This window comes from Nansenia antarctica (genome assembly GCF_963989245.1).
Source record: "Nansenia antarctica genome assembly, chromosome: 9".
In the NCBI taxonomy this organism is placed as follows: Eukaryota; Metazoa; Chordata; class Actinopteri; order Argentiniformes; family Microstomatidae; genus Nansenia; species Nansenia antarctica.
Genome location: NC_137679.1, coordinates 2,645,210 through 2,657,326, shown reverse-complemented (window position 1 = coordinate 2,657,326; position 12,117 = coordinate 2,645,210). Strand labels below are relative to the sequence as shown.

Sequence of the window (12,117 nt, the reverse complement as noted above, 5' to 3'; positions counted from 1 at the left end):
CAGCGAGGCGTTGAAGATGTTGGTGAACACCGGGGCCAGCTGGTCGGCGCAGTGCTTCAAGACAGAGGGAGAGACCCACATTTCAGTTATTCGGTCTAAAAATGAGGCGCTAGGTCTTAAAAATGAGATTAGGGTTAGGGTTGTTATCCTGCAAGGAAATCAGTCCGACCACGTCTATTTACGCGGAAATGAATCAAGGTGGAACCCAAAAAATGCCAATTCGCTTCCTTTTTTGTCTGTATGGCAGTGGAATCCCTAATTTCATCACCTCGAGGATGACAAAAAGCTATCACATGGTGTCGCGAATAGGTCTAAAATTCCATCCAAAAAGGTCTTAAAAAAGGGTCTAAAAAGGTCTTAAATTGGACTTGTTGAAACTTGTAGGAACCCTGAGTAGGAGAAGAGGCGGCCTAGGTGCTGTGTTATAACTAACCATGTGCTGCCACAGCTCAAGCCATGTGACAGGCCGTGTGCTAACCAGGGACACTACACTTTTACAGGCCTTTATATGGACTCATGTACCCTGACAGGGCATTGTGTAGGCCTAAGTGGGGGGGGGGGGTGGTGGTGGTGGTGTCATGAATTTCGGAGGCAGCAGTACTCGAATAGATTTAGTTATTTCATTTTTCTCCCGACGACAAGCCCACAAAAAGTCAAGTGTGTTTTTAAGATGTAGGGGTAGTGGTCTGGTGGTCTAGTGGATAGTGAGTTGGACTTTGTGATCGGAAGGTTGTGAGTTCAAATCCCGCCTGAAACCACCACCACCACCACTAGTGTGCCCTTGAGTAAGGCACTTAGCCCTCAGTTACTCCAGGGGGAATGTCCCTGTAATTCGTAATTGTAAATCGCTTTGGATTAAAAGCGTCTGCTAAATGGCAAAATTAAGACGCAGACAGGCCTATGTTTTAAGTAGTGTTAATTATGCCAGTGTGTCAGGTATAGGCCTACTTTTTTTCCCTGCCATTGCTCTGGTCAAACTAAAGGAAAACTCTGGTCCAACTAAAGGAAAACTGCTACCTGCATGTGCGAGTGTGTCTATTCCTTTCTTCGGTTTTTGTTTTTCTCTTGACAGAGAAACAAGAGACAGCTCCCACTTGAGACAGAGCAGCTTCCTCTGACACTTTGACAGTGTTGGAGAACAGTGGTTTTCATCCAGTCAGTTTGTTTATGTTCCATTTAGAATGTAGCCTGATCTGCTGATGTCTGTGTAGTAGTGACCTTTCACACTGACCTTTGACCTTTCATACGTCTCTGTATTTCTCCCCCAGGTGTTTGAAGTAGTTCACCTGTCTCACCTGTCGACACCTGAGCAGACCTTGACCGGCCTGACGTACATGGCACCCTCCAGCTGACGACCATGGCCCAGATATCCAGCGGTAATGGGTTCAAGCGAGACATCCCCCAGCCCAAGGGGGTTGTGGGTAAGGAGGAGGCCCTCCGCATGGAGACGGACGCCCTAGCCAAACTGCAACGGGAGAAGAGGCACACCCTTCCGACAACAGCAACCTTGTTGTCCTCCTCCTCCTCCTCCCTCTCCTCCTCCCTCTCCTCCTCCTCGTCTTCCAACACTTCCACCAAACCTCCCCCCACCTCCTCCTCCGCGGCTCCCAGGCCCACTACCTCCAGCAGCAGCAACAGCAGCAGACCAGAGAAGGACCTCATCTTTTTCCCGGAGTCGGAATTCAAGAAGAGGGGGAGTGCGGAGAGGGACAAGTTCCAGGACATCGACGTGGACAAGCTCACCAACGAGGAGCTGGAGAAGCTCCTCTTGGACGACAGCTACGGGGGCGGGGTGCTGCTGTCCCGCCCCTCCTCGCTGCTCGGTTTCAACCTCAGCGCCTCCTACCCGGGGGGCCACGCCTGTAGCCCCTCCTACCCGGGGGGGGGTGGGCACCACGGCCCCTTCCAGGGCGGCCAGTGGACGCCTTCAGGCTCCAGCGCGTCGTCCACCCCCACCCACCCGCAGGGCCCCATGTTCCCCTCCGCGCCCTTCCAGAAGCAGCAGCCTGCCTGCTCGTTCCAGAACGGCTTCTCCTCCTCGGGGGGGATGCTGCCTCCCTTCATGAGTCTCTCCGCCCCCACCCAGCAGCCCTCCTTCATGGCCTTCCCCCCCATCCAGCAGCCCCCGGTCATCATGGCCCCCGAGATGGCCAGGCTCTTCGACAAGATCGCCAGCACCTCGGAATACTTGAAGAACGGACGGTCGGCCAGCCTGGAGCTAGACTCTGTGCCGGGGGCGGCCAGCTCTCCGGTCTCCCTGGCGCCCAACCCCCCCCCGCCCCCCCCCGCCGCTACTACTACGGATCCTCCCCCCGGCTTCAGCCGCTTCGAGTGGCTGGATCTCGACCCGCTCAACAAGCGGAAAGAAGCGGAGAGCGAGGAGGGGGGGGGGCCCTCGGCGGCGACTGCGGCGGGTGGGGGGGGGGGGCCCGGGGGCACTGTGACGGTGGTCGGGGGGGGGCCAGCGGGGGGGGACCCCTGGGACGCGGTGCTGCTCGACGAGACGGAGGCGGGTGCGGGTGCGAGTGGCAGTAGCGGTAGCAGTCCCCCTCCCCCTGTGGAGGTGAAAGGGGAACAAGCGGGGGCTCGTCCTCAGGCTCGACGGGCCTCGGCGGGCGCGGCGGTCACCAGGAGTCAGTCCCTCACCCTCCCTGGGACCTCCACCCTTCCCGGGACCTCCACCACCGCGCAGCACAAGACTAACAGTCAGGTACGTTCACAGTCACACCGTGGCTTTCACATTCAGATTCAGATAAAAAAATGTTGCCGTTTATGTTGAAACACATAGTAGGAACTTGTTGTGGCATTGGAGTGTGCGTGCTAGTTGTATTTAGCTAGTTATATTTAGCTAGTTCTATTCCTTCACAGATATACAAGACAAGTGCAAACAGGACAGAACAGTGAACAACAGACAAATCAGTCCAATGGGAATAATAACAATATAGCGCAACGGCGGGCAAGGGGTTCAAGGGGTTCAGTCCGGAGCAAACCCTACCCAGAGAGGAGGGAGGGGGAGGGACCTACTCAGAGAGGAGGGAGGGAGGGGGAGGGACCTACTCAGAGAGGAGGGAGGGGGGGGGGACCTACTCAGAGAGGAGGGAGGAGGGGGGACCTACTCAGAGAGGAGGGAGGGGGGACCTACTCAGAGAGGAGGGAGGGGGGACCTACTCAGAGAGGGGGGGGAGGGGGGATCTACTCAGAGAGGAGGGAGGGGGGGGAGGGACCTACTCAGAGAGGAGGGGGGAGGGGGGACCTACTCAGAGAGGAGGGAGGGGGGGAGGACCTACTCAGAGAGGAGGGAGGGGAGGGGGGACCTACTCAGAGAGGAGGGAGGGGAGGGGGGACCTACTCAGAGAGGAGGGAGGGGGGGGGATCTACTCAGAGAGGAGGGGGGGAGGGGGGGACCTACTCAGAGAGGAGGGGGGGAGGGGGGGACCTACTCAGAGAGGAGGGAGGGGGGGGGGGACCTACTCAGAGAGGAGGGAGGGGGGAGGGACCTACTCAGAGAGGAGGGGGGGAGGGGGGGACCTACTCAGAGAGGAGGGGGGGGGGAGGGACCTACTCAGAGAGGAGGGAGGGGGGGGGGACCTACTCAGAGAGGAGGGAGGGGAGGGAGGGACCTACTCAGAGAGGAGGGAGGGGGAGGGACCTACTCAGAGAGGAGGGAGGGGAGGGGACCTACTCAGAGAGGAGGGAGGGGGGGAGGGACCTACTCAGAGAGGAGGGAGGGGGAGGGGGACCTACTCAGAGAGGAGGGAGGGGGGGGAGGGACCTACTCAGAGAGGAGGGAGGGGAGGGGGACCTACTCAGAGAGGAGGGAGGGGGGAGGACCTACTCAGAGAGGAGGGAGGGGGGGGGACCTACTCAGAGAGGAGGGAGGGAGGGGGACCTACTCAGAGAGGAGGGAGGGGGGAGGACCTACTCAGAGAGGAGGGAGGGGGGGGGACCTACTCAGAGAGGAGGGAGGGGGGAGGACCTACTCAGAGAGGAGGGAGGGGGGGGGACCTACTCAGAGAGGAGGGAGGGGGGGGGGGGACCTACTCAGAGAGGAGGGGGGGGGGGGGGATCTACTCAGAGAGGAGGGAGGGGGGACCTACTCAGAGAGGAGGGAGGGAGGGGGGACCTACTCAGAGAGGAGGGAGGGGGGGAGGGATCTACTCAGAGAGGAGGGAGGGAGGGGGGGGACCTACTCAGAGAGGAGGGAGGGAGGGGGGACCTACTCAGAGAGGAGGGAGGGGGGGAGGGATCTACTCAGAGAGGAGGGGGGGGGGGGGGATCTACTCAGAGAGGAGGGAGGGGGGGGGGATCTACTCAGAGAGGAGGGGGGGGGGGGGGATCTACTCAGAGAGGAGGGAGGGGGGACCTACTCAGAGAGGAGGGAGGGAGGGGGGACCTACTCAGAGAGGAGGGAGGGGGGGAGGGATCTACTCAGAGAGGAGGGAGGGGGGGGACCTACTCAGAGAGGAGGGGGGGGGGGGGGACCTACTCAGAGAGGAGGGAGGGGGGGAGGGACCTACTCAGAGAGGAGGGAGGGAGGGGGACCTACTCAGAGAGGAGGGAGGGGGGGAGGGACCTACTCAGAGAGGAGGGAGGGGGGGGGACCTACTCAGAGAGGAGGGAGGGGGGGGGGATCTACTCAGAGAGGAGGGAGGGGGGGGGACCTACTCAGAGAGGAGGGAGGGGGGGGGACCTACTCAGAGAGGAGGGAGGGAGGGGGACCTACTCAGAGAGGAGGGAGGGGGGGGGGGGGACCTACTCAGAGAGGAGGGAGGGAGGGGGGACCTACTCAGAGAGGAGGGAGGGGGGAGGGGACCTACTCAGAGAGGAGGGAGGGGGGGGGGAGGACCTACTCAGAGAGGAGGGAGGGGGGGGGACCTACTCAGAGAGGAGGGAGGGAGGGGGGACCTACTCAGAGAGGAGGGAGGGGGGAGGGACCTACTCAGAGAGGAGGGAGGGGGGAGGGACCTACTCAGAGAGGAGGGAGGGGGGGGGACCTACTCAGAGAGGAGGGAGGGGGGGAGGGACCTACTCAGAGAGGAGGGGGGGAGGGGGGACCTACTCAGAGAGGAGGGAGGGAGGGGGGATCTACTCAGAGAGGAGGGAGGGGGGGGGGATCTACTCAGAGAGGAGGGAGGGGGGACCTACTCAGAGAGGAGGGAGGGGGGGAGGGACCTACTCAGAGAGGAGGGAGGGGGGACCTACTCAGAGAGGAGGGAGGGGGGAGGGACCTACTCAGAGAGGAGGGAGGGGGGAGGGACCTACTCAGAGAGGAGGGAGGGGGGAGGGACCTACTCAGAGAGGAGGGAGGGAGGAGGGACCTACTCAGAGAGGAGGGAGGGGGGGGGGACCTACTCAGAGAGGAGGGAGGGGGGGGGACCTACTCAGAGAGGAGGGGGGGGGGGAGGACCTACTCAGAGAGGAGGGAGGGAGGGACCTACTCAGAGAGGAGGGAGGGAGGGGGGACCTACTCAGAGAGGAGGGGGGAGGGGAGGGACCTACTCAGAGAGGAGGGAGGGGGGGGGACCTACTCAGAGAGGAGGGAGGGGGAGGGACCTACTCAGAGAGGAGGGAGGGGGGGGGACCTACTCAGAGAGGAGGGAGGGGGGGGAGGACCTACTCAGAGAGGAGGGAGGGGAGGGGGGGACCTACTCAGAGAGGAGGGAGGGGGGGAGGGACCTACTCAGAGAGGAGGGAGGGGAGGGGGGGACCTACTCAGAGAGGAGGGAGGGGGGGGAGGACCTACTCAGAGAGGAGGGAGGGGAGGGGGGGACCTACTCAGAGAGGAGGGAGGGGGGGAGGGACCTACTCAGAGAGGAGGGAGGGGAGGGGGGGACCTACTCAGAGAGGAGGGAGGGGGGGGAGGACCTACTCAGAGAGGAGGGAGGGGAGGGGGGACCTACTCAGAGAGGAGGGGGGGGGGGACCTACTCAGAGAGGAGGGGGGGGGGGGGACCTACTCAGAGAGGAGGGAGGGGGGGGACCTACTCAGAGAGGAGGGGGGGAGGGGGGACCTACTCAGAGAGGAGGGAGGGGGGGGAGGACCTACTCAGAGAGGAGGGAGGGGGGAGGGGGGACCTACTCAGAGAGGAGGGAGGGGAGGGGGACCTACTCAGAGAGGAGGGAGGGGGAGGGACCTACTCAGAGAGGAGGGAGGGGGAGGAGGGACCTACTCAGAGAGGAGGGAGGGGAGGGGGACCTACTCAGAGAGGAGGGAGGGGGACCTACTCAGAGAGGAGGGAGGGGGACCTACTCAGAGAGGAGGGAGGGGGAGGAGGGACCTACTCAGAGAGGGAGGGGGGGAGGGACCTACTCAGAGAGGAGGGAGGGGGGGAGGGACCTACTCAGAGAGGAGGGAGGGGGGGGGGACCTACTCAGAGAGGAGGGGGGGGGAGGAGGGACCTACTCAGAGAGGAGGGAGGGGGGGAGGGATCTACTCAGAGAGGAGGGAGGGGGAGGGACCTACTCAGAGAGGAGGGAGGGGGGACCTACTCAGAGAGGAGGGAGGGGGGGGGGACCTACTCAGAGAGGAGGGAGGGAGGGGGGACCTACTCAGAGAGGAGGGAGGGAGGGGGGACCTACTCAGAGAGGAGGGAGGGGGGGGGGACCTACTCAGAGAGGAGGGGGGGAGGGGGGACCTACTCAGAGAGGAGGGAGGGGGGGGGGGACCTACCCAGAGAGGAGGGGGGGAGGGGGGACCTACTCAGAGAGGAGGGGGGGGGGGGACCTACTCAGAGAGGAGGGAGGGAGGGGGGACCTACTCAGAGAGGAGGGAGGGGGAGGGGACCTACTCAGAGAGGAGGGGGGGAGGGACCTACTCAGAGAGGAGGGAGGGAGGGGGGACCTACTCAGAGAGGAGGGAGGGAGGGGGGACCTACTCAGAGAGGAGGGAGGGGGGAGGGACCTACTCAGAGAGGAGGGAGGGGGGGGGACCTACTCAGAGAGGAGGGAGGGGGGGGGGGACCTACTCAGAGAGGAGGGGGGGGGGAGGGACCTACTCAGAGAGGAGGGAGGGGGGGAGGGACCTACTCAGAGAGGAGGGAGGGGGGAGGGACCTACTCAGAGAGGAGGGAGGGGGGAGGGGGGACCTACTCAGAGAGGAGGGAGGGGAGGGGGACCTACTCAGAGAGGAGGGATGGGGGACCTACTCAGAGAGGAGGGGGGGGGGGAGGGACCTACTCAGAGAGGAGGGAGGGGGGGGGACCTACTCAGAGAGGAGGGAGGGGGGGAGGACCTACTCAGAGAGGAGGGAGGGGGGGGGGACCTACTCAGAGAGGAGGGAGGGGGGGGGACCTACTCAGAGAGGAGGGAGGGGGGAGGGGATCTACTCAGAGAGGAGGGAGGGGGGGGGACCTACTCAGAGAGGAGGGAGGGGGGGGGGACCTACTCAGAGAGGAGGGAGGGGGGGGACCTACTCAGAGAGGAGGGAGGGGAGGGATCTACTCAGAGAGGAGGGAGGGGGGGACCTACTCAGAGAGGAGGGAGGGAGGGGGAGGGACCTACTCAGAGAGGAGGGAGGGGGGAGGGGACCTACTCAGAGAGGAGGGAGGGGGGGGGGACCTACTCAGAGAGGAGGGAGGGGGGGAGGGGACCTACTCAGAGAGGAGGGAGGGGGGGGGGACCTACTCAGAGAGGAGGGAGGGGAGGGGGGACCTACTCAGAGAGGAGGGAGGGGAGGGGGGACCTACTCAGAGAGGAGGGAGGGGGGGGGGACAGGTGGACACCTGAGTCGTTTACTAGACGGACGGCTGAGGGGAAAAAACTGAGAGCTTATGGCTGGGGCGGCGTAGAGTCTCCGTCTAATGATCGCAAGGTTGGCAGATCGGCGGTTCGAGCCCCGGCTGGCCACATGTCGATACATTTGACTAAGCAAGTGAATCATCAGTCCACCAGTCGTAGCAGGAAGAGTAATCTAGCTCAGGCCAGGGGCCATTGGCAGTCTCCGTGATAGAAGGAAAAAAAAACACATATTTTTTTAATATAGACACTGGAGAAACAGAGAAACAGTACGAGGGGGGCAGTAGAAGTTTTAGGGGACACAGTAGAGGGGAAAAGCGGGTGTCTCAGGAGACACAGTGCTGGGGGGTAGTAGATGTCTCAGGAGACACAGTGCTGGGGGGTAGTAGGTGTCTCAGGAGACACAGTGCTGGGGGGTAGTAGATGTCTCAGGAGACACAGTGCTGGGGGGTAGTAGATGTCTCAGGAGACACAGTGCTGGGGGGTAGTAGATGTCTCAGGAGGGACAGTGCTGGGGGGTAGTAGATGTCTCAGGAGACACAGTGCTGGGGGGTAGTAGATGTCTCAGGAGACGCAGTGCTGGGGGGTAGTAGATGTCTCAGGAGACACAGTGCTGGGGGGTAGTAGATGTCTCAGGAGACACAGTGCTGGGGGGTAGTAGATGTCTCAGGAGACACAGTGCTGGGGGGTAGTAGATGTCTCAGGAGACACAGTGCTGGGGGGTAGTAGATGTCTCAGGAGACACAGTGCTGGGGGGTAGTAGATATCTCAGGAGGAGCAGTTAAGGTGTAGCCTGAAGAGATCGGTCTTCAGTCTCCGACGGCTTATGGCTCCTTAGCATCCACAACAGCTAATACATGTACTGCAACCACAGCAAAGCCTAAAACAGGCAGCCATAACACCTTGCGCCGTAACAGCCTTGCGCTGTCGATGATGATGTCATTTAAACTCAGGCAAAACATGATGGGGGTACCAGCAGAACCAGGCTCAGCTAGGACATGATGCTAGCACGATAAATCCCACATCTTACTTACCAGCATTGTCAGAACATCCTTTTGGAGTTTTAGCATGTTGCTAACTCGCCAAATCTAGTCCTTTTCTTCCCAGGCCGTGTCAAGGATGAACCTCATCTCACGTAACCTTTTTAAACTTTTGTTAAATAATGTCCTTTTGAAGATGAAGGATTCTCTACACTGAATATGGTTCTCATGATAAATTCATTGATCATTTTGGGGACTGGATCGTTGGCATGTGCCACCAAATGCCACTTGCATCCATACTCCCTCCATGCATCCATCCATGCATCCATCCTGTGTCTCAGGAGGTAGAGCCGCCGTCTAATGATCGCAAGGTCGGCAGATCGGCGGTTCGAGCCCCGGCTGGCCACATGTCGGAAGTGTCCTAGGGCAAGACACTGAACCCCAAATTGCTCCCAGTGAGCGGGCCGGCCGGCGCCTTGCATGGTAGCTTGCCTACCTCGCCATTGGTGTGTGAATGAATGTGTGTGTGAATGGGTGAATGAGAGGCCGTTGTAAAGCGCTTTGGATTAAGGCGACTATATAAGTGCAGTCCATTTACCATTTACTCCCCGAAAACAAACCCAACATCTGTTGGAAACATCGTCAGAGGGTTTGAGCTGAAGGGACGTGAGACCCACAAGGCAGTGTTCTTCACACAGTATCTAGCCTACCATAACCTGATGTACCAAACGTCTTCCATATCACTGCAAAAGTGAGTTTCTCTCAGGATAGAAAGAACAGGGTATATACAGGAATCTTGAGGTTAATTTTAAAGTGACAGTTGGATCTAAGTGACAGTTGACACTAGAACAGCCGTGTCTATGTTACCTACTCAGGGTATATACAGGAATCTTGAGGTTCATTTCAATACCTTTCTAAGACTTTTTAAAGACCTTGTCAATATTTTTCCAGACCTCACCGCCACTTCAAGCTGTAACCGTTTACATCAGTGACACCTTTACCTTAACAGTTTTAGTTTGCAATAGACTAGACCACTATCATACAACAGAATTTCCGAATAGTTTTTTAATAAAACTAATAAATTCACGAACTTTTACTAAAATAATTTAGGACTCAAACTCTTTGGACAGAGTCTAATTCAGAAAAATACCAACAAAATCACGATGAGACTTTTTAATACTTATTAAGGGTCTTGATTTTTTTCCCCAAATTGATTGATCAACTTTTCAAGACACCGCGGATACCCTGAAGAATGAAAGACTAAGCTGTGAGCTCAGCGTCCTGTGAGGGAGTGTGTGTTTCCCAGAAAGCACCTAGCCTACTTCCTGTCTCATTGTACGGCTCCGTGTTGGAACAGGACAATAACCGCCGCAAAGAAAAAGGATTGTAGTGTTCTTATACACGCCCGGCGGCGGGTTTGTTATGGGAAGGCGTGTTCGGTGTGTACGTGACTTGACGTAGCGTGCGTAGTGGAGAGAGAGAGAGAGAGAGAGAGAGAGAGAGAGAGAGAGAGAGAGAGAGAGAGAGAGAGATAGTGTCCGTGCTGTATCGCGTCTGTGCTAAAGTCTAGATAAAGTTCCCTTTTCCCCCATATAACCTTGACCCCTTTATAACCTTGAGTTCCTTGAAACACAGTAAAAGAAGATAGAAGACAAATGCTAGGCTATAACTTAATAACCATAATACCCCAGCCCAGAAGTATTGTCGTACTGTCTGCCAGTCACATTTTCCCCCACAGAAGACTGATAATTTACACACCGCGTGAGACAAGGTTCTTAAGTGTGAACCAAATGTTTTAGTTTTTTTTGTATAGCAAGAACACCAGTAATACTATAGCTAGGCTAATTAATTCCATGTCAAATCAACCAAAGTCAAGACAACCCAGCATCTCAAGATTGTTTTGAAATGGTTTCTGTAGTTAGAAACACATGACATAAGCATTCCCGCATCATTATTTGGTAGAAATATAGTGAAATAGATTCTTTTTTCTGAGTGGGGCAGTCCCACTCATATTTGTAATTTTTTATTAGACAGATACAGTGAAGATAGACAGGAAAGTAAGGAGAAGAAGGGAGAGAGAGAGGGCATGTCAGCAGGGCATGGGCCGGATTTGAACCCATGCTGCTGACATGGGCATGTGTGTGCACTGCAGACCGCGGTGCTAGACCACTGGACCACCCCAGGCCACAGAAATATAGTGAAATAAGCTAATTAATCGTACCCAAATTAGGGATTTTCCAATTTGTGGGATTCATATAGGCTAATATTCCAGAGAATAATCTAATCGTCTAATCTGATTTGGAACAAAGTCCTGCCTGATAATGACTGAGACATTAGTCATGGTCAAACAGGGTCAAAGGTAGGGCTGGGTATCGCCACTGATTTCCCAAAACGATTCGATTCCGATTCACAGCTCCCGATTCGATTCGATTCGATTCGATTCCGATTCGATCTAGTTACAATATAAATTTTTTGCTTGAATATGAAAGAGATTCTCCGAACTAATGCTATAAATGGTTCAAGGAACCCTATAACATGTAGCATTGTTAAACATATCAATGAATTGACTCCAAAGCAGTTACATGAATGTACTTTTTATTTACATATGACTTTGCTTTTGTCCAGCTCATCTCTATAGTCACATTTTTGAAATCCAAAATGCACCCAGACATCTGACTTTAAGCCTGGTGGTGACTTGAGTGTCCCTGCCATCGCCATGTTTTTAGATTTTAGTGTTGAGACCTCACGTTGCGTGAGATATGATACATTCTTGTAGCGCGAGATCTGGCCACGAGATCTCGTTGCGGGTTGAAGCTGCAAGCAAAAAATTATAATAAAAAAAAAAGAAAGATCGATCTCGGGATTTATGAATCGATAATCGCTCATTTAATGAAGATCGATTCAGAATCGGGAAATCGATTTTTTGAACCCAGCCCTAGTCAAAGGTCACCCATAAACCCTCCTCCTTCAACCTCTTTTCATTTTTTCATTCCCAACTTCACCTTCAAGTGATAATGGAGTTTTGTAGAGTAAAGTTAAAGTTAGAACTGTTTATTCATGTCACAATCAAATACAACATCTGAAAGGGTTCATGGGAAAGCAGCCAATGCTAGGGAACACTCATTGGGAGTGGTTGGTTATCGTTTGGGAACCCTTTTGGATTATTCTTTGTTACCTTCTGAGAAGATGATTACTAAGCAGGGCTCTACGCTAACCTTTTTCACTAGGAGCACATGTGCTCCTAAATGAAAAATGTTAGGGGCACACAAAGAAATTTAGGAGCACAGTGAAAAATGTAATTATAACACATTTTTATTAGTGATTTTGCAATTTTTGCACCCAAATCACACATTGGCCCATGCCTACAGCCCTACTAGACGCAGAGTTGATGGCATTGTATTATG

The 12,117-nt window shown here is 56.2% G+C and overlaps 1 protein-coding gene across 1 annotated transcript in view; it reads left to right on the top strand.

Moving 5' to 3' along the window:
• Positions 1-1,357: 1,357 nt before the first annotated feature.
• pik3c2a (phosphatidylinositol-4-phosphate 3-kinase, catalytic subunit type 2 alpha) overlaps positions 1,358-12,117 on the top strand; it is a gene marked incomplete at its 5' end in the record, with an annotated part of 73,770 nt that continues 63,010 nt past the window's right edge. Inside the window, one exon of the mRNA XM_080539144.1 lies at positions 1,358-2,721. Coding sequence (XP_080395270.1) covers positions 1,358-2,721 — 1,364 coding nt within the window. The remainder of the gene's footprint in view (positions 2,722-12,117) is intronic.